At 37.2% G+C, this 21,665-nt stretch overlaps 1 protein-coding gene across 5 annotated transcripts in view; it reads left to right on the forward strand.

The window, feature by feature from the left end:
- Positions 1-1,028: 1,028 nt before the first annotated feature.
- OSBPL8 (oxysterol binding protein like 8) overlaps positions 1,029-21,665 on the forward strand; it is a 71,788-nt gene continuing 51,151 nt past the window's right edge. The window contains exons 1-3 of one of the 5 annotated variants that reach the window (XM_085320465.1): positions 1,029-1,134; positions 9,462-9,498; positions 14,324-14,461. In XM_085320465.1, the coding sequence (XP_085176591.1) occupies positions 1,093-1,134; positions 9,462-9,498; positions 14,324-14,461 (217 nt within the window). In that variant the 5' untranslated portion in view covers positions 1,029-1,092. Of the gene's footprint in view, positions 1,135-9,461; positions 9,499-14,323; positions 14,462-21,665 lie in introns of those variants that run through there. The other 4 variants (XM_085320466.1, XM_085320469.1, XM_085320468.1 and 1 more) reach the window with 4 other exon arrangements.

Raw genomic sequence — 21,665 nt, forward strand, 5'->3', positions numbered from 1 at the left:
TTTGGCGTGACAGAAGGGCAGGCATGGCTAAGGGGCGGTGAGGCGCAGGGTGTTTTTTCCACTGCAGGATGCTGGCTTTTCCTGTTTTGGATAGGCCAGCTTATAATAAGCCCTGGCTCTTGCTTGCATCTTCCCCTGGTTGGAGCCTGGGGGAGAAGGGTAGAGCAGAGGGCCGTGGAGGGCATCTCTGCGGCGTCTGCATTCACGCAGTGCGCTTGGGTTAAGGAAGGYGTTTCCTCCCCCCTCCCGCCCTGCGGAGTTTTGTTTGATTGCAGAGCAATTTCTTGCCTCTCCAGTGCCTGTAGGCATGGTGTGGGTACTAAAGATTATTGCAACTTTTGTTCTCTATCAAAAAAAGTAGATAGGAAATGTCCAGAGAATAAGGTAGTGTTTTCTAGCTTCTGCTGCTCTGATAGTGAGGTGAATGCCAAGTCTCCCACACGTGGTGCTGTTTAACACAAATGACTTAATTTCTGTGATTTGGTCACATTTTGCCTCTCAAAACTGTTTTTGAAATGACATTGAGAAGTTCTAAATTAATGGATTTGGAGCGCTCTCAGATAGCTTTTTATTCTGAACCTTTGTGTGTGCATGTGTGTGTCTGTTGAGTGGGAGTGGTGTGCTGCTGGTAGGGTCTGCAACTGAGAGGAAATAGAGGCGAAAAATTGTGTTTTTTNTTTTTTTTTTTTTTTTTTTTTTTTTTTTTTTGTTCTGTTTTTTCAGCATATCTCTTCTTTATTTGAAGCAAACGTGGTTAAAAGTAGAAGCTTCTTGGTGAGGATGTGTGTGGAATAACTCTTATTTTGGTTGTTTTGATTGGATTTGATCTTTCCATTCCTAATAAGTTGATTTTTCACAGGTAATGTGTATGCTTTGAAAGGAACTGTATACAGACAGCATAGCATAGACAACTGTTTACTCTCTCAGTTAGTAGGAGGGATAGGCGTCTTCAACTGATTCCAGCCATTGAAAGTGACTTTTCTCTTTTCTTCTTTCTCTGTCTTTTTTTTTTCTACCCCTTCCCCAGCATACGTTGAGTAGCAGGATGGAAGAACTCTAATTGAAGAAGAGACGGAGACAAGCTCTTTCAGCATGGAGACTGTTTTGGTTGATGGGGAACTTGATAGAAATTCAGTGAGTAAYTTAAACACAGCTTTACGTGTTCACATGAAAGTAAAGATACTTGTGCAGTGGAAGGGTTAAACCTTGAATTGGCTCTGATTTTCTTTGAATTGACTTTTTTCTGGTAAATGCATTTGGAATGTTCTGCAGCATAATTTACTGGATTCTGATGGCAAGAAGGCTAGATGTCAGAAAACATTTGTTTTCTGGATTTTATACTTGATGTCTGAGTCCCAAACAAAGAAGGTATTCCTGTCAGTTTTGCTAATCAGCATTTCATTAATTATTATCTATGGAAAAACAAGAAAAGGAAGGAGGAGTGATAATTACTGACTTTCAGGATCACTTCAAGTGTAACAATAATCTGTGCAGATTATAAACTGTCTGAAGCGGTGAAAATGCCATCTGTTTTTTTTCCCAAAATTGTGCTTAAAAAAAGGACCAGTGGGTACTGTGACACGTCTTAATTATTTTAATATTGATGTTAATTAAGAACTTAATTTTTATGTAAACTGTGTCACATGGAAGCACTCTCATAACTGAAATGGGATTTKTTTTTCTTTCCAAAGCTGCTTTCTTTAACAAGCACTATCTCAAAAATGCAGAATATTTTTTCTGTAATTGAAGTGAAGCTCAGGTTCAATGCGTCGTTAGTGACAACCTGTTTATGATAGTTCAACTAATAAATGAAGCTATACATTTGATAAAATAAAAACAGTAATTAGGTACTTGTAATGATGAATTTGGAGATAAGTTGTATTGCAGTGTGCTAAAAAAATTCTTGGCCTTTTTTGTAATAAAGTTCATCGATTTGTTACGCACGAATGTTCTATATGCCATGCGCAAAATGCTAGAAGTCTACTGTGTAAAAATATATTTTAAAAATTCGGTTACTATGCTCATTATTATATAAATAAAAAATTACCTGTTTACAAGAAACTTAAAGGTATCTTGAAACTTACTATTCCTGTTGTATTTGACATGTCTTCCCAGTAACAACATTTTAAGAGWGTATCTTTAAATGAGGGTCTATACATTACTGAGTCTGTTTGAGAAGAATGCAAAGTGTAAAGATAGATTTGCCTTTCATTGTACATGCACAGGTACCTGGGGTATCTTCTCAGAATTAACCTTTTTAAAAGTTGGTCTGGTGTGACTGGCTATTCCAAGTATGCACTTTATCATTTAGTTTGGATAATTGCATATCRTAATTGCAGACACAATGTAGAGTTGTACTCTTTTATACTACAATTGTTAAAATATTTTTGAATGTTTATCTGGAATATCTAATTTACTTGGTCTGCTGTACTCAATAGATAATACTGAAACAGAAATACTCAAAAGTAAGCTTATCTAGTTTGAAGAGAGATTGGGCCTAATAATTTTGAAAATCCTGAGTGCATGAAAACCGTGACACTTTCCAGAGTTCTAAATAATTTTTGAAGGATTGTGTTGTGTTCAAATGGTGACTAGAATGGGTTTAACCCACATCTTTTTTATTCGAAGACACTAGATTTGCTATTTACACCTTAGAGCTGAAGATTTGGAACATAAAGGCTCACTGTTGAATTTCAATGCCTGAACCTTCAATACAACAATTAGTATTTTTGATTTTTTCTTAATTTTGTTTCTTTTGCTACAATTCTGTACACTGTGATTTATGTTCTTGAACTCCAAAGAAACCTTGACTCTTATTCACAATCACAACACCTGCATTTTTGCAAAGTGTAAACAGCTTGCTTCTTCAAAGCAGATGTGGATTATCTCGCTACTCTAAATAGTTATATTCAGTAGTTGATTTGGTGCCTGTTTGTTTTTTTCCTGAAATTTAGGTAGATTATTGTTTCCTTCACTTCAATATCTGTAGGTGATCTATAGCTTAGGTTACMCAGAGGGTTTACTACAAAAGAAGTGATTAATTACAGACTTCCAGAGTTCAGTCCAATACCTTGTGATCAAAATTGCCTTTTCTCCTTTCACTGTTTTCTCTTGTTTCATTCTGCTAAAGTTTTGTATTAGCTCAGTTGATTAGAGTGTGGTGCTAGTAATGCTAAGGCCGTGGGTTTGATCCCCATATGGGCCACTCGTTTGAGGGTTGGACTAGATGATCTCCAGAGATCCCTTCCAACCTTACCAGTACTATATATTCTAGTATTTTGTGGCATATCTTCATTTTTAAATGCGTATTTTGGAGAATTGMATTTTATATCATTTACAACACCTTTACCATGGCTTTAAAAAAATAGTGTTCTGAGCTGCTTTTCTGGTTAGTTCTGTGCTATTACTTTCAAAGCTTATAAAGGGTAAAGTTGGATATATCTTAATGTGTACTTAATTTTACTTAATGACAGTAATTTGGAAATGAAGAATACAACAGCTTGTACTGGCTTGCCTTTTTTGATTAGGAGCAATTTTTTATTGCTTCAGCTTTCTTGATGATGATCAGACCTGTGAGAGTATAACTGAGCTGGTGACATCTTTTCCATGGTGCTTTACAGAACTGCTGTGAACATGGGTGGAACACAGGGCAGATGAGAAAGAGTTAAATATCCTAAATTGATTAAAATGTTTTTAATAGCAAGACTGGTAGGGGAAGTGAAGGAGTTGAGATGTGTTCTGAATGAGCAAATTATGAAAGAAATATAAGCCAGATTTGTGCATAAAGYTGATTGTTAAGGAAGTTAAACTTGTACTTCATAATTTAAAGTAGACTTCAGTTCCTATGGTGTTTTTTTTCTCTGCTTTTATCTCCTTGGTAGATGGATATTGCTGTCTCTGCTCTTCTGTTGTTGCTTTGGGCAAATAAATCATTTTTATTTACACATGCATCTTAACTCCTTTTCTAAATGTCTTTAGTTATACAGGAAAGAAACAAGTTTGAACAACCTGACAAACCACTGCTTCTAGCTTTAGTGTTTGGGAGACTTTTTTTTTTCCGTTCCCAACAGTCTTGTCCCCATAGAGGGACAATTTTTTACACCGTCTGGCAAGATATCATGTGTTCTGATGAGTTTAATTCTTTGTTGTTCAGATGTTAATGTGATCCTTAATTCAAAATGCATGCTTTATAGGGTGATGGATGGTACAGATTAAGTGAATGAAAGAATAAAAATTAGATGATGAATTACTTGTATGTGGAAAAATCACAGGTGCTCTAGGTGACACTGCTTGAGCAGGGAGATTGGAGTAGATAATCTCCAGAGGTCCCTTCCAACCTTACCCATTCCCTGAAATCAGGCAGGTGGGAGTAGATAGTGTTACTGGAAAGGTAATTGATTCCAAATTGAGGTGAAATTGGAGTAAAATTAAACTTTATTAGCAGATGTGAAGAAAAAAGCATGTTTCGGACTTACTGTGGTTCAAGAAAGACCATGATACTTGAAGTAAAGCTATTAAATGTGATGCGTTAGAGGCCTGAAGATGCAAGAAGCAGATGGTAATAGCTTCAGAAGCAGGAGACAGGACTATTAGTTACAGGCTAGATATGAACCGAAACCTATAGGAAGATTGTAAAAAGACGTAGCAGAMCAGAGACAGATTGGTGTTAGTTTGGGTTTTTCAGGAAAAGTGAAAAGCTTGAGGAATAGTCTAAAAAGTTGAATGTATTTGCAGTGCAAAAAGATAAAATATGAGAGGATTAGAAAACTAACGTAATATAACTTTAAATGTAACTGTATAATTGAAAACACTGACAACATTAAAGCACAGGCTAGTGCATGTAGGCTGTACTTACTTTCCTTTAGGTATTGACAGAGTTTTCATCTTTTAATATATAAATACATAGCTTGTGTACATCAGAGAATTAAGATGAAACAGATTGGTTCACTTCTTAAAAACAGTTGTTCATTATTCCAGTATTTAAGGCAGAAAGTTGACTGTCTGAGAACATGAACAAGTAATTCAGGGTATGCATTTTATGTGGGCAAATGATGACAGTGATTTTTCTACGTTCGTAGTAAAGTGCAGTGAAGTGTGCACTATAATTCTTAGTACAATTCTTAGTATAATTCTGTGTATGTATAATTCTTAGTTTTAAARCTGCTACTAGAAATCTAATAAGATAAAGTACTGTATATACATTTTTTTTAATGGATTTGTAGCACATCAGTAAATGAATAGAAGGTCTTTTTGCTTTCTCCTGATCCTYGCCTTGGACTATGTAGCAAACTGAAGATTGGGTAGAATCAGCACAAGCTCAGATGGAAGTGAGCATTTTGTATTGTGCTTTCTGCATACAGATTATGCTTGAATTTATCARTAAGCAAATTAAGTCAGCAGTAAATTCTTGTCCTGATGCCTTTGTACAGGAAGAACTCAATTTGAAACAAAACTATTTGCTGCATTTCAGACTACATAATGTACTACATCTGAAATGTGAAATATATACTTCTATAAAATTTTAAATTAATCTCAGATCAAATTTATCCTTAGATTTTATGAAATTGTATAATACTTCACTTTTTTAGAGGCAAATAAGTTTTTTAAACTTATTTTTAGCATCCTGATTAAAATTCATAAAATGTGAGTTGTGAACATGAATGAAAAACACTGATCAACATTTTTCTGCAAAGTTCAGGTACTTTKGGGGATTTCTGGGAGGTACCTGAAAAAGCTGTTCTGAAGATGTCWCTTCTCTAAAGTGCTTTTTGTCTTCTGTTGGGAGAGTGGGGAGGGAGGGAGAAAAGAGGAAGAGTTTTACATAGTTTTTTTGGGGCTTCTCTTTTCAGACTCTAGAGAGAGAAATTTTATAGGAAATACTGAACTGATGCAGTAATTCAGGTTAACTTATACTGTATCTGTAGACAAATGTTGTGACAGCTCAGAAAACTTTTTTTCATAGTCAAGCACTGTTAAACAAATGCAAAAATACTAGAGACCTTGTTTTGAGTTCCTGTTTGGATATAGTTCTAGCCCATTTTTCTTAAAAAATACAAAACCCCMAAACTTTGTTGGTTCAGAGCTTGGAGCATTCCATGGGAAGCAGGCACTTTTGCTTGAATATTTGGACAAAAAGCAATTGTTTTTTCTTRCTAAATGTTTATTTTTTTTATTTTTATTTTTTATTTTTTAGAAAGCTTTCTAGTAAGCTTTACTTTTACCAAAACTTGTATTTTGTAAGTAAGTTGCCTTTGGTACAAACTTGTACAGTCAATCCTTGCTATTTAAATATATGAGCATACATAGAAGTATACTTTTTTCCTTAAAGCATAGAATCTGTGTCTGTTTTACTTGTCAAGTTTGCAGACAGRTGTAGTGATCTAGAATTTAGAAGTGATATGATTGATCATAAACTCATTTGGACATATTAGAGACTACTTTCAGAAAAAGACTGCATGCAGCAGGCTGAAAACTCTGGCTTGGCTTTAAAATATGCATTTTAAGTCTATTAACAATTTAACTATAGGTTTAGGTTGTAGATCTAGTATATATTTCTAACAAATTTATCCTCTGTGCTCTGAGGTTCAGACATGCTGGCAAGGAGACATATGTTTCTGCTTCTACCCTAATCTCTGACGGAAAAAAATGATTTTATTTTATAGAACAAGTTGGCAGATGTAATTTTAGGTTTAATGGCATTTATTATAAGCTTTGCCTCTGAGAAATGAATGTCTAAAAATAGTACTTTTCTGAAGCAGAGAGCTACTCTTGTATGCAATCAGAATTACGGTTGCTGTCTCTAGCAGTGGTCTATTTTGCCGTTCTTAACCCTTACAATCCTGCGTATCTAAAACCTAATGGGGAAGAGTGCATATTTTAGTGTATTTTGGTAGCAACGTTTTAACTAAGTATGCCTCAGCAGGAGCTGGCTATCTAACATAGTATTTGGAACCTCCCTTGTCAGAATCTARTGTAGAGAGAAAAGTTTTCTGTGAAACAGTGAACTGATTTATGCTGAACTTCTCATTCTATAATGGAAGTTTGTCTTAAGTAAATGTGAAAATAAGTATAGGTTTTGGCTCTGATAATAAACTAAAYAGGTATTTCTCTTAATTTTGGAGATGGTATACAGTAATGCCCTGAGGGCATTCTTTTCTAAGATAAAATTGAAGTAGTAAAAACTACCATTTTTATTCCCTTAAGGATCTGAATCCCCAGCCTGCAGTGCTATGAATTGGCCAAAACAATCTAATTTCAGTATTTTGATGTCTCATGTCATATTCAGAGATAKATACTCTGCTGGTTTTAGATAGATGCACAGGATCAGGTAATAGCCCTGAAGAGGGAGCATAACCAGCCAGGACTGCAGAGCGGTGTAAATGGAGGGTTTGCTGGAGCCGATGGGGCAGAGTTGGGCAGGCTTGTGTTTCAGCTTCTGGCACAGGGGCCGTTTGTACTGGTTCACAGGATTAACTATGCAGTGCTAAAATATTTACACAGAAGTCGCTGCGTGGTCTTAGGTGACCCATTGCCCCGTGCTGGGGTGTCGTGTTGTAACCCGGACAGGACAGCTCCAAAGTCAGACAGTGAGACACGAGCTGCTGCCGGGCTTTTCCCTGTGTGTCTTCAGTGTATGAGTATGGGTGGGTGGTGAACATGCTGCCAGAGCATCAGGAGGTTCTTTCCCTGTATATCTGCTAACAATTTTGTTTCCCAGTTCTTTGCCCTGGCTTTCCAGCTTCTTGTGTGAAATAAAGCAGACCAGTGAGTCCTTGTGCTCAGTGCTCCGGCCAGTTGTTGGATCTCTGTGCTGTTCCTGCAGCCTCTTTCTCCTTCCTCTTGTCGGTCAGAATACTCTTGAATATTAAAAGCAGCGCAGGGTGATACAGGTCCAGTTCAAATATATGTGGCTTCTGTGTCTGCAGTATTGTAGCACTATATATTCAAAGAGACTTTACCTTAAACTATTGAATTCTTGARTGCATCCTGTTTCCTAGTGTCTAAACCTGTGCGATAAGTTCATGGGTTGATCCATTAATATCTCCCTCTTTCACCTAAAGTCTCTGGCAGGAGTAGAAGATTGTTTACCATAAGTGCTTGAAGGTATTTTTATTCTAGTTTCTCCTGTTTACTTAAGTCCTTTTCAACAAAGTGCAAAATGCTGAAAAAAGGTTCCCTTATCTTTCCAATATTTTGTACTATAACACTGTAATTTTTATTACAGTACTTTGTATTTGCACATTGTAATGTCGGTTTAACACTAACGCCCCCTCCTGGCAGTTGTGAGGGATAAAAATCCACATTTTGAGAGCAGGAGTGTGATTTCACTATTCAGGAGACGAGAGACTCCTGCTTGCTAAGATTTTTCCAGTTCCTGTAGTGTTTAAGCCTGATAACGTAGGGGTGAAATGAGATCCTCTTTGAAGTACAGCAAGGATTTCTCTCTATGAAAATGGAGGAGAAGTTTTTTGTTAAAGCCTGTTTGGTTTCCTTTTATTTTTAAGGAGGAAGTGTATATTCATGCTGATCAGTATGCTTGTTTTCTCCTCTCTTTGTTATTCGTGTGTCTCGAAGATAGGAAGCCCTTTAAGGTGGATAGGTCAATTTTACCTTACATCTGTACACTGAGAACAGTCTTGAATCCTGATTGTGGCTTTGAGTACTAATGATTCATAAAAATTTTAACTAAAATGTCGAAAGGGGTTGCAGACTATTACTATGTAAGTATTCTCCTTTAGTGCTTATAATTGATGCATTTCAGTAAGGGATTTTTTTTTTTTTTTAATACAACTCAATTCTTTGGAGACATTTGGATACAAAATGTCTTTTTAATTTTAAAGCCGCACTACTTGTCTTGCTTCCTAAGCAATTTAAAATGCTGTCTGTGGTTGTAATTGAACTAAATCTGTGGCTTCTAAGTTCATGTTTGTGTGCAAAAGCAGTTACGCTTGGCTATGGCATTAGTTGGTGTTTGCACATTAATGATCACTTAAGAATCTGTGTTTCCAAAACACTTGTTTAAAAGTGGAGCAGTTTCAGAAATTTTCTATTATTCTTTCTGTGGAGCTTTGGTCTTCTGAAAATGTTCTAGATAAAAATTTCTTAAAGYATGCTGTGTGTCAAGTTGTCTTGGCATTAAATTGCTGATTGAAAAGTTCCATTCAAGATTAGCAGTTGGGGTGCAGTTGCTGTTTACTAACCATATATGACGATGGCTTCTAATAATGGCTTCTTTATAAGCATATTTGTCAGTTTTGTTGCTTCAACTTTGATTTCTCAAAAGCTAAGTCTCTGAGGTCTTGCCTTCAGTACTGAGGTGCATGTTGTGTTTTAGTTATGAACTAACACTGTTTTCATTATCCTTCTTCTTTCCCGCTGCTGCTGCTTTTGTGCACTTGCTTCTTCCTGGCCTGGATTTTTTTGTTTGCTGTTCTTCGTTCTTCAATTGTATGTGTGCACAGCATCATGGTGATATCAGAGACTCTCATGGACCATCAAGTAAGTGACTCTCCTTTCCTACAGTATGTTTGGATATATGTTTGTAATAGCTAACATATCCTTTCAGGTTTTCAGGTAGGCTGCTGGGCTAARTGTTACAGTTTCTTCTGTTTTCTAATTGAGAAGCTGAAGATAGTGAAAATTAATTGTTGGAAAAGTATTCTTCCTGGCAAAATATTCATTAGTATCTAAATACTTCTTTCAGGTTTGTTTATTGTTTTTTTTTTTTTTTCAAAGTGGGAAATGTTTATTCCTTGCCTCTTCCAGTCACGACCATAAATATTTAAGTTAACTGTAGCAATATGATATGGTTATATTTATCAGTCTGAAATGGAAACATTTCCCCTTTACTACATTTTTTTGAGTGCCTAGCRTGGTGAGTCTCTAATCTGTTGCTGTGGGCTGTCTGCTTAGCTCACATGCACTTGTTGGAGGCTTAATTTTCTAAAGGGCACTTGTCAGTGAGGCATACTCTTAATGTTAAAAATGATGAAGAAAAAGCTAGTTAACACATTCTTAACTACTCTTTTGGTTTTCTCACTGGAATTCTTTCTGTTGTCGTACTAACCTTATCTTTTTTTCAGATTAATATAGGCGTCTCCTTTCTTCTACAGTAGCTATAGAGAACAAATTTAAGCTATTTTTCATTCTGTTTTGCGAATATATCTGTAGGCTGCTGTTGGCCTCTTCTGTAAATTAAGGGTGCAGTTCATGGCATCTCCAGATTCCCTTTCTTCTTGTGAGCCGTAGACTGGAGGTGCAAGAAGTCTGCACAGACTTTGCTTGCAAGAAGTTCACAATCTTTTATGGTAGACAACTATGCAATACAAATATTCAACCTGAAAAAMTGATATTTACTAGAGTGCACCGATGTGTTCGCACATACTCATGCTTCCTGAAACCTCCTTTTTTCTCAAGTCTTGAAGTTGTTTTTGATGAAAGCTAAAGCTTAAAAAGTACTAGCAGATGTCTGAAAATAGAGCTTTTAAAAGCTACCTGGAAGAATAAAAAGGGAAATAATACTTCAATTTACCAACTTCTGTTTTTTATCAAGTAGAGTTGATACTGCTGATTATAGACATTCAGAAATAATACAAAATTGAATTATAATAACCCTATTCTTAATTCAAATGTCCTTGTACTATTTTCAAGAGCATAGGCATTTTGACTTTCTCATTATAGATATAAAAGAATTGGGAATTTGCCATTTCAGATTTTTTTTTCCCCATGGCTGTGAAGACTCCAATTTGTGTTCCTTCTGACGCATGAATCTTACTGCAAACTATAAATTAGTAATTTGATGGCCAAAATGAAGGAACTGAACAAAGTATATATTACCATCTCTAATAGTTCTGTTGGTATTGAAATATGCCCTACAAAGAATCATAGGGAGACTTTGATGTTATAATACTTCATGTTCCCTCTCCAAAATAACCCAGTGCTCATTTTCGAGGAGATGGATGATACGTCTTTAAACCATTCAGGTAAAAGAATGGTTGAACTGAGGTCTTCTGCATTTTGGATGAGTGCTCCAAAGCCTGATCCAAGGGCTTAAAATACAGCACCATTTTGTTTGAGAGGTTTGAAGGAAAGGAATGGTTGACAATGCTACTGTAGTTCGTATTTTTTGGATGGATTGAGTGTATGTCTACCAAATCCATCTCTTAGGTAGCAAAGATGACATGTGAAACCTTGGAAAAATGAAGTGTGAGAAGTTTCCCAGTCATCTTTTGGATCTGTATGTTACAAAGATCTGATCTGATCAAGCAGCTGAGACTCATTATGAAGTGAGAATACTTTAAAGATTAGTCAAAAACTACATAATGTTTTTGAAGCTTAYAACTTTTGTTTTATGTATTGAGATCTTACTACAAGTACCTGCAGACAGCTGAGAACAAAACGAAATTTCAGTTTGATATTTTGGGCAAATGAGAAGTAAAATGTTTGAGTAGGTTTCTCATTTAGTAATTGATGCTGACTTTAATTTCACAAGTAAGCAAGGCCAGAAGAGTAAATGACCATTACTCACTTTCAGTATCACTGCTGRCTTTTTTTTCCTGTTAAATATACTGAAATTCAAGGGTAAATTCATATGTTGTTAATGACTTTGAAAGTAGCTATGAGACCATCAAATATTTGTCAGTGAATGGATGATTTGGGTATATACCRTAAATTTAGAGAGTTCGTAAAATTGGCAGCCAAGGAGCTTTTCCAAATAGTTATTTTATCTATTAGTATGCAATAACTAAACCTACTGCCTGGAAAAGATCCTCTTCCAGGTGGTGGATGTTTGATTTAATGGCATCTTGAAAACTCAGGTTTATTAACTCAGATTTACTATTAGTATAATTCTCTCTTTCCAAGTACTTATTCCTGTCACATTGRAATTACTTTCTTTGTTTCTGGCCATCAGACTTCTGAGGTTTCAGAGTTCCTACCATCAAATGCTTAAGACATATTTGTACAGAGAGGTCCAACCACTGAAGRTCCTGATGATTTACAGTTGTGATTACACAAGCATATATAAAAAGCSGGTCTTTTTTTGCAGAAAGAGATGAAAGTTCATTAGTAATGTTGTTTGCTATCACCTGCTCAAACTAACAGAGATATGATGCGTCTTTCCTTGTCTTCACCCTCATCCCAAAGCAAGTGTTTATGAACATTAGGATGAGGCATTTTGGAGTAGAGGGGCAATTCCTTCCTTGTGGCTGCTGCAATACAGATAGACGTGTGTGTTCTTAACTGATCTGTTCCATTTATTTAGCACTTCTATAATGCTGTCTTAAAAGAAAATTCTAAAACTTCTCTATTAATCATCCTTCAGCTTTACAGATTGATTTCTTTGAAAAGCCCACTTGATTTAAGAAGTTCATCTTAAACCCCCAAGCATGCAAAGTGCTTGCCACAAGATATAGTATATTAGGGGATATGTAGACAGTGTTTTGTAGGAAAGGAGTCTTTTTAGACTAATGGAGCACAAATTTAATAGTGACCTTGAAGATTGTAACCATATGGGTGTTAGTTTAGTTCATGTTTTTGTACAACCCAAGTGTGAAGAGCTTGTTTACGCCCTAAATTGTGAGTACTGAGAACTGATCTCTAAAGCTGAAAATCCTGCCTAGCAATTTCCAAATTATAAATGCAGGRCACATTAGCAACTCTGCATGCTCAGAAGTGAGCCTTCTGCAAAGATCATTTGAAAATGTATGATCAGTGACCTTAATGATTGATCATACCTTGCTACAGAGTCGGTGTCGAGGTGGAGGGGGCCAGTGTGGTGGGAGGAGATGAGGTGGTCCTCCTCCTGTGTTGGACAGCCTTACCAAAGCTGTTTTCAGCAAGCTGACTGAAAGTGGATGCTGGTTTGATGCATCTTGCATCTTTTCAGGAAGAAATGAGTACAACTCACTGCTGTTACCAGAGTCCGCTTTGTGCCAGTCTGTGAAGCAACTGTTTCTAGTGTCCGTTCAGCTTTGCTTTCTGACACCTGACCCATTCTAGGGCAGGCCATCCCCAGACTTAAGTGATACGCCCCACCAGTCCCCTTGCTTGAAGCTGCAGGAAACTTTAACAGTTAGTTTGGTACCACAAGAAGAGCCAAGACAGTCACTATTTGGAAGTATTGGCTTCTGGCACTGACAGTTTCGAAGTCTGAAAAATATCTTATTTGAATTCTGTTCTTGTTCTGACTAGTAAAATGAGCTCTCTGCCTTGCTTCTTGATCTCCTCAGTTTTCCTGAGCAGTACTCTGCCATAGKGTGTAGTTTGTCTGGAGCAAAGCTTTAGATGATTTCTCTGGTGGGGAAAAATGGTACAGGTGGGTATCCCATCATCTTGCATTCTTCATATTACCTCAAGTTTATTACAGGCTTTGCAGGAAAAGTCTGTTTCAGTTACTAGAAAAATAGTAGTAATAAAATGAAGAAGTAGATATCTGTATTTTGAAAGTTTTTGTCTAGAAAACCAGGTTTTTCTCTTCTGACTAGTTCTTCTGCGGAATTTTTAAAAGTAATTGAGAAAAGCCTGGGATATCTTATAGCAAGAGCAATAATGTCATAAGTTACAATCTTTTAGGTAAGCTATTAATAGTCATCTCGTGTTTACTGCTCTGATATCTTTTCATCAATATGCCCATTTCCACAGGGCAAATGTAGAAAGTCAGTCATTGTTCCATTATTCAAAAATCACTTAGTTTTGTTGTGTGCAGCCTAAGGAAATGTGCAGACACTATAGGCAGGATGACTGTTTGGATAGTCTTACAAATAGCTATAGGAGGTCAGACAGTTCTTGTTTAGACTAGGAAGGTTCATGAACGGTAACTCGTCTGCTTTAAACTTTGCCCTTAAGAGAGTCTCTTTGTGYTCTTTATTGATAGGATGTGTATATCCACGTATGCCGCGAGAAACACGTTCATCATAGCTTTCTGTAGTAGGTGGGTTGCATGACTGGATCTAGCAAGCTGTCTCTCAGAAAGGCTGGTCTTGTGGCTATTGAAACCAAGAACTGTCAGAGAACGAAGAAAGCAGGATTTCAGAAGTTACATGGCAGCTCAGTCCTTTCTCTGCATTCAATAGCAGCCTCTAGSTTTCCTACCTCCACTAGTCCTTGTCTCCATTTTCTGCCTCAGGTCTTAGAACAGTCTTGCAGGCTCCTTTCTCTCTTCTCTTCCAGGCAAGTCTCTGTTTAGAAATCTTTATTTTCTGAAAAGAAGAGTTTCACAAGACGGCATTTGAATATCAGTTTCTGTTAATAATTTTATTGCTATTTATGAAACTCATACACAAGCAAATAGTATTATTAAGTGAGCATCCATTTTGTATTTCAGCAGTGGTAACAAACAGTGATGAGTCACACCTCTTAACCCCAGGAAAGATGAGCCAGCGCCAGGGGAAAGAAGTCTATTTTACACCAACCAAAGAGCAAATCCAGCCATCTCTCAGCCCTGGAACAGTTCACAGCCATGGTAAGAAAGAGCTACTTTTTTACAGAGGATTTGAGGAACTTCAGTGCTGACCTTAATTACCTGTTGCAAACACTGGTTCAAAAACAGTGTTTCGAAGTAGAGATGTAAGGAAGAAAGTGCATTAAAATATTGCATGTAATTCTTTGTATCCTTACGTTCTAATCGGAAACAGAAGGAAAATGTAATATTAGGCACGCAGGTTTAATGAAGTATGGTATGACTCGTGGGAAAACAGTCCACATGATGGTGAATAACATTATGCACATGTAATCCTGTAATTAACGATCATGTTAGTGTCTCAGGTATTTTGAATTGTGTCTTTATGCATGCATGTTGTGACATACCTCCTAAGCCTGGAAGTAAAGATCATTTAACAATTACTTCTATTGAAAGATATTTCTCTTTTGGAAAGAAAAATAAGTCTCAGCACTGCTCTTTGCCAGTGTTCAATCAGTCCTCTGCCGCCTTAAACTTATTGGAAACAAACTCTCAGCGGATTAATGTGGTGTGATTGGATTTGAAATGAACTTGATCAATAAAGATGAAACTTGTTAGTAAACCTGACATGTCAATAGCTTAAAAAGAAGGAAAAACAGGGGCGGGGGGGAGGGGTGACAAGCAAGCCATACTTATTTTTCCTGAAATTCTATACTTACTTGCCATTGCAACTGCCTGTAGTGTCTTCTTGGCTAGGATGTCATTATAAATGTTTCTGTCACAGCGCATGCAGTCCGTAACGAAACATTTTGGCTTCTTTATTAATAGTCTCTCTCCTTTTACTATTGGCAGCCATGCTAGTCCTCTGCTCTTCCTTTAGTCACTGAGATGAGTAGTGTTCCTTAGATTATTTTCATACAAGCCTCCCAAAACTACAGCATGCTTTGTCAAAGTAATGATGGCAGTGACTATTGTAGTAATAATGGCTGCCTCACAAGGGTGTCTGAATTATTTTGCTGTTTTCCCATTCACTGCAGGTCAAATTAAAAAAATAATTTGGAGCTGAAGACTGTTACATATGTTGAATTTGATAGTCTTTTAGCGTATTTTAAGGATATTTATGGTAATATTTTCTGTGGTACCCATGGCTAGTTCTGAGATATTTTCTAAAAGCTGCTGTTACCTCACTAGAACAGCAGCATGAAGTTCTCTGGCTTTTGTTGTGCTTAGTGTGGAAATAATTTCTGTAAAATTTACATATGTTACTTATTTGTAGTTATTATTACATCGTTCAAAGAATTTTTGGTTATTTTTCTGCATACTGTATTTTTYCACATAATAAATGATGTAGTAAATGTGTGTTGAAATATTTTAATAAATAGTTCCTTCCAGTGTTGCTATTCCCACTAATTTGTAGATATAATTGAACTGTGATGCTTTTTTAAGAGCCTTTTCTGATAGGAAAACCAATAAAACAGGCTTGAAAAGCATTAATAGTCTTGATTGTGCTCTGTCTGTCTCCTTGCAGATGCTGTCTTTTCTCCCAGTTTTTTTTTTCTCTGATTATTTCAGGACTTAGTAATGATTGACACTAAACAGCACACAGATACATTTAACCAGCTTCCAGTCATTTATATATGTCTTTGTCTTCCAGCAGGGCTACTAGCAATGAGGCTGTATGATACAAGGAATTTGGCTTTCAGTAGTGAAAAGATAAAAAAGTGAGCTAGGCTTCAGCAACCTTTCATTACTGACTTCTATATACATATACAACGTATGTATACGTAATACATATTCTGTATATGTATACAACTTGGAAGGCCTAAGTTTGGCTTTTATGGAGATGATTGACCCATGTTTAGAAGTTACATGGTTATTCTGTGATGGTTATTCTGCAATGGTTATTCATGCAGGGGAAGTACAGTACTGATGAAAACATGAGCAAATTATGTAGGAAAAAGATGCTGTGCAGGCCTGAAATATAGGAAGTAGAACAAATGTAGCTGCGCAGTTTGAAGTGATGGAGTGCTTGAGTGTGACCATTGTAACTACAAACATCCTTCTCATGAAACAACTGGCAAAGGTATTTACAAGATGCCTGTAGYGCTGTTTGAAGAAGATAAGCAGAAATGTATGAAATGTTAAGCTATAGCGTTTAAAGGTATTTACTGTGAACTAAACAGAGATGGTTTCAGTTACTAGCACTTGAGTGCATGCTTTGGAGATGGTAATATAARTAAACAACTAAAAAGCATGTTATGCGCAGGATAAAAGAGATCCAGAACAGAGAAATGTATCATACAGTCTGCAAGGAACTGATTAATTGTATATAAATAGAATATAAATGAAAACTGTGACTTGGGTGCTTTGGCTTTTGCCACTGGGCAGTTGGATCCTGTTGCATGTTACTTGGCCACTGTTAAGTTATGCTTCCAACTTGCTGTTAACTGCCTGAATAAAAGAGTTTGCATGACAAATGCAGTATAGAACTTGCAGTTAAAAATAAATGAGTTGGAATGAAATGGTTCCTGTGTTTTAATCCTCGTTTTAGTGGGTAAATGGTCAACCCTGGAACAACTGGGTGAACAGCAAATCTGCTGCAGTCCTTGACTGGCCAGCTACAGTCAGTGGGAGAGACAAAAGCCAATGTCGTTGAGCCTTTCATAGAATCATAGAATCAGTAAGGTTGGAAGGAGACCTCTGGAGATCATCTAGTCCAACCTCCCTGCTCAGCAGGGGCACCTAGAGCGTGGTAGACAGGGTTGCATCCAGGCAGGCCTTGAAGATCTCAAGACAAGGAGACTCCACAACCTCTCCGGGCAACCTGTGCCAGTGCACTGGCAGTCTCACAGAGATGAAATTCCCCCTCACGGTCAGGCGGAACTTCCTGTGCTTCAGTTTCTGCCCATTGCCTCTTCTCCTGTCACTTGGGACAACTGAAAAGAGTGTGTCCCCATCCCCTTGACACTCTCCCTTCAGGTACTTGTACACATTGATAAGAYCCCCCCTCAGTCTTCTCTTCCCCAGGCTGAAGAGGCCCAGCTCTCACAGCCKTTCCTCATAGGGCAGRTGCTCCAGCCCTCCGATCATCTTTGTAGCCCTATGCTGGAATCTCTCCAGTAGCTCCATGTCTTTCTTGTCCTGGGGAGCCCAGAAGTGGACACAGTTCTCGAGATGAGGCYTCRSYAGGGCTGAGTGGAGGGGCAGGATCACCTGCCTCGACCTGCTGGCAACAGTCTTCCCAATGCACCCCAGGATACCATTGGCCTTCCTGGCCACAAGGGCACATTGCTGGCTCATGGTCAACTTGTCATCCACCAGCACTCCCAGGTCCTTCTCTGCAGAGCTTGTCCTGGTGCCTAGGGTTATTTTTCCCTAGGTGCAGGACCTTGCACTTGCCCTTGTGGAACCTCATGAGGTTCCCCTCTGCCCAACTCTCCGGCCTGTCCAGGTCTCTCTGAATGGCAGCACAGCCCTCYRGTGTATCAGCCACTCCTCCCAGCTTGGTATCATCCACAAACTTGCTGAGGAGGCACTCAGTCCCCTCATCCAGGTCATTGATGAATAAGTTGAACAGGATTGGACCCAGTACTRAGCCCTGAGGGACTCCACTAGCCACAGGCTCCAAGTAGACTCCACGCCACTGATGACGACCCTCTGAGCTCTGCCTTTCAGCCAGTTCTCAATCCACCTCACTGTCCACTCATCTAACCCACACTTCCTGAGCTTATCTAGTAGGATGTTACAGGAAACAGTCTTTACTGGAGCATCTTGGTTCGTGCCTTCTGCTTGTGCAGTAAGAAAAATTCTAATGCCTAATATGGCAAATGTGATTAAGARTAAATGAGAACTTGAGTCTTAATGTGTGGGAGTGGAGGTAAGCATTTTAAAAATCACTTTGTGCTCTTGGCTCCCTGCTTGGAAGGAAGGGTGAACTGTGTAACAAGTGTGATGTTGTAAGTGAGATGTACTAAATTATTTTAAGTGTTTCTGCGTATGACTATTGAGTTTTAGTTTTTGTGAAATGTAGCTCTGGATTTCTAAAAGCTTCTATTTGCCTGTGCTTGGCTTGTTAGTTTAAAACAGATGACTTCTATCTTCCTCATTGCTGTCATTCATAGTGAACAGCTAGCTTAACCTAGGAACCTGTTTTTTCTTTTGTTTTGTTTTGTTTTTGCAAGGTTTATATTTGAAGTATAATTAAGCTGGTGTTCTATATAATCAAAATTTGTGTACATGATATGGTTTATTCTACATGTAGTAGGAAACTGAAGCAGTTCTACTGTAAAAATGCGTGCATGTAGAAGTGTGGATAAATGAAGTGCTCTRCCTCCAAGGATTTTCTCTTAATTTAAGAAAATGTTACAAGTAGTCAGTTTTGACTTAGCAGTATTCAAAAGATKAAGTATTCATCCCTTTGGAAGGAGTGAAGGATAAGATACTGTAACTTTCTCTGTAAAGATTCCTTGCTTTTAGCTATGACTTTTGCATGCATTACTTTAGAATTGAATTGAGTGTGTTACCTAAGTTAAAGACAGCTGTCTTTTTTTGGAATCTAAGGCGTATCTGTTTTAATATGGCTTAATTTGACAGCGTTGTATAGTGATTGTTCAGCAAAAGTATATTTTTATCATTATTTTGCACAAGCTTAGCACAAAGAAATTGCATCGTCTTAGTTTGCGTAGTATTTTCAAGGTCCTTGAGAGTATGCCCTGCTTTATTTTGAGGCTGAAGACTTATTTTATCTTCCAGGTGGCAGGACTGGCCTTTAAAAGTATAGAGAACATTTTGAGACTCTCTTCCATGGAAACCTTCAGCTAGGTTATTTGACAGAAATGCGTTAGAAAAACTGGTGGTGGGGATTGCTATGCTTGCATGATCTCACCAGTTTACATTGAAACTTCAGAGTTAGCGTTAAAAGGTTAACTCAGCAGTATAAAACATTAGTTCTGAGATGGATTTGTAATTTTTATTATTGCGGATTTAGTGCATTTCTGGCTTTACTATCTAGTAGTTAACTGCTCTGTCAGAATAAGCCAGTGCTGACCATAACATCTATTATACAATGAAACAAGTGTATCGGGGCTGCAAATGTCAGTGGCTTTAAGTTGGAGAATGGCAAAATCCAGGTGTCATCCAAGTGCCAGGTGCAAACACTGAGACACTCAGATGTGATGAGGTTTAAGAGATATCAAAACAAACATAACCCCTAGCCTTTTGCATCCACAGGATGCAAGAAGGGATTTATAGGCACAAAGTTGATTTAACCACACAATCTTTTATATTCTCTGTGGTACCAACATTTGCAGACAGCCAGCAATACAAATTTTCATGGAGGCTCTAAGCTCCACTTCACAAAGGAGAGCATTCTGGTTATGGAGCTTCTCAGCATGATAACTCTGTTAAAGGGGCCCAAGGTAGCTCCACATTGAGCTGATCTTGAAAACATTTACCAGTTTTCCTCAGTTTTCATTGTATATATTGAAGAGTGCAGTTTCTAGATTTTTTCATTCAACAGCACRTTTGGACAATGAGTAAGATTTGACAATGTTCAAGATGGTCAAGCTTTCTCGAGGAATCTTTTTTTTTCACATAGTCATTAATTTTTGCTTTTGAGTTGTTTTTAGTTGTGCCTTCATAATGTGTCAAATCAGAGTCCTGTCTCTAACTTCTGCTTTTTTACTAAATATTTTGATTAGAATTGATAGTTTTGGTATTAGAGCTACAAAAAAAAAACCTAAATGATCTTTTGGATAAAGTTGGGTTTAGGAGCTAGCTTTTGCTGTAAAGCTTTGGTTCTTTTTGTGGGATGTCGTGGTTTTAAGATCTATGTAAATTAGCATGGTCTTCCTGACTTGCCAAGACAAAATTTTTGTAAAAGTGTAGCATACCTAGATTTTAGGACTGCTAAAACAACCTTCAGTTGTAGCAGTGTTTAATTTCACATTGTTGAATTTATTAGTCAGTCTAGCTCATTTTTTGTGTTTATGTTCTTTAATTGAAAATGTTACTAAATTTTGGTAGGCACACTACTAAACTTTTGATCAGGCTGATTTGTGAGGTCTTTGTAACCTACCATAAGTGCAACAAAAAAGGAACTGAAACTATTTTATTATAGTTAAAGATGAACATAGAAAATATTGAGTCTAGTAAACATAGAAAATATTGAGTCTAACATTTTAAAAGGTGTTTTAAAGTGGTCAGCATTTTAAAAGGTCTGTGCCAAACTCTGTGTTACTGTAAGCTGTTTATGTTGTTATACAAATTATCCTTGGTAAATTGGATTCTTGTAAATCTTGTTAACTCAGGCTTGCATCAGCATACTACTTTATTGCTGTTTGATAACATGGATTATTATAGAAGTAGTGGTTACTTAAAATACTTAAATTCCGTAATAGGTTATTAGAAAAGGTCTAGGCTGTTTTATTTTGTTATAAAATATGTGATAATTTTTTTCTAGTTTATAATTTGCTAGTAACTTTCATATTTTGTTATTTGCTCAGGAGATGGTCTCTTGGCTTATTTTTAAAGAGGGAGAGGATGAAATTCCATCTGAAGAAGAATACAAAATTCCCAACATAGTCATTATGGGAAGATTTTGCCATTTTAGATTTCTGTGGATTTGAATGAGAATTTAAATTATACAGAAGATTCATAAGAATATCATCTAGACTTAAACAGGAATAAATAGCAATAGTGCTTGTTTCAAAAAGATTATAACTGACATATTAAAACTGGCAGTTCAGCAGACGAAACATTAAGCTTTTGGAGCTCTAGTTTCTGTATTTCGTTATCTGTGCAGACAAGCTTCCTGGCTCGTCAGCTTGATCCCATCACCTCTCTGAATGCAGAGATGMAGATAGATTGGAAAAGTACCTAGGATCTAGGAAAAGCTTATTAGGATGATAGAGGTTAAGGTGAAGATACTTGACCATAGTGTAACACTATCTTTGAGCTGAATTAACAACTTGGCACTTTTGAGGTTATTTTTGTCTTTTTCCTCCTCTTCATTGCTTTCATACSTTCAGCTCCCTCTTACATTTGCCTTGGGGCATGCTTGCAAATAAATTGGTTCAGTTTGCCAATTAAGAGGGAGGAGGAGATAACTTTATGCTGTGTTTTAGGGTTTTGGCTGTTTTGCTATGTTAAACTGGCTTGCTGTGTTATATTCAGTCAAATGAGGTAAATTCAGTCAAATGAGGGTAAGGAGTAGAAATGTGTGCCCCAAAGGAGCTTTAGATGAGAAAGAGGACCTGCCCCTCCTCTC

Source organism: Rhea americana, unplaced genomic scaffold, assembly GCF_003343005.1.
Source record: "Rhea americana isolate MKP2758 unplaced genomic scaffold, rheAme1 scaffold_64, whole genome shotgun sequence".
Lineage (NCBI taxonomy): Eukaryota > Metazoa > Chordata > Aves > Rheiformes > Rheidae > Rhea > Rhea americana.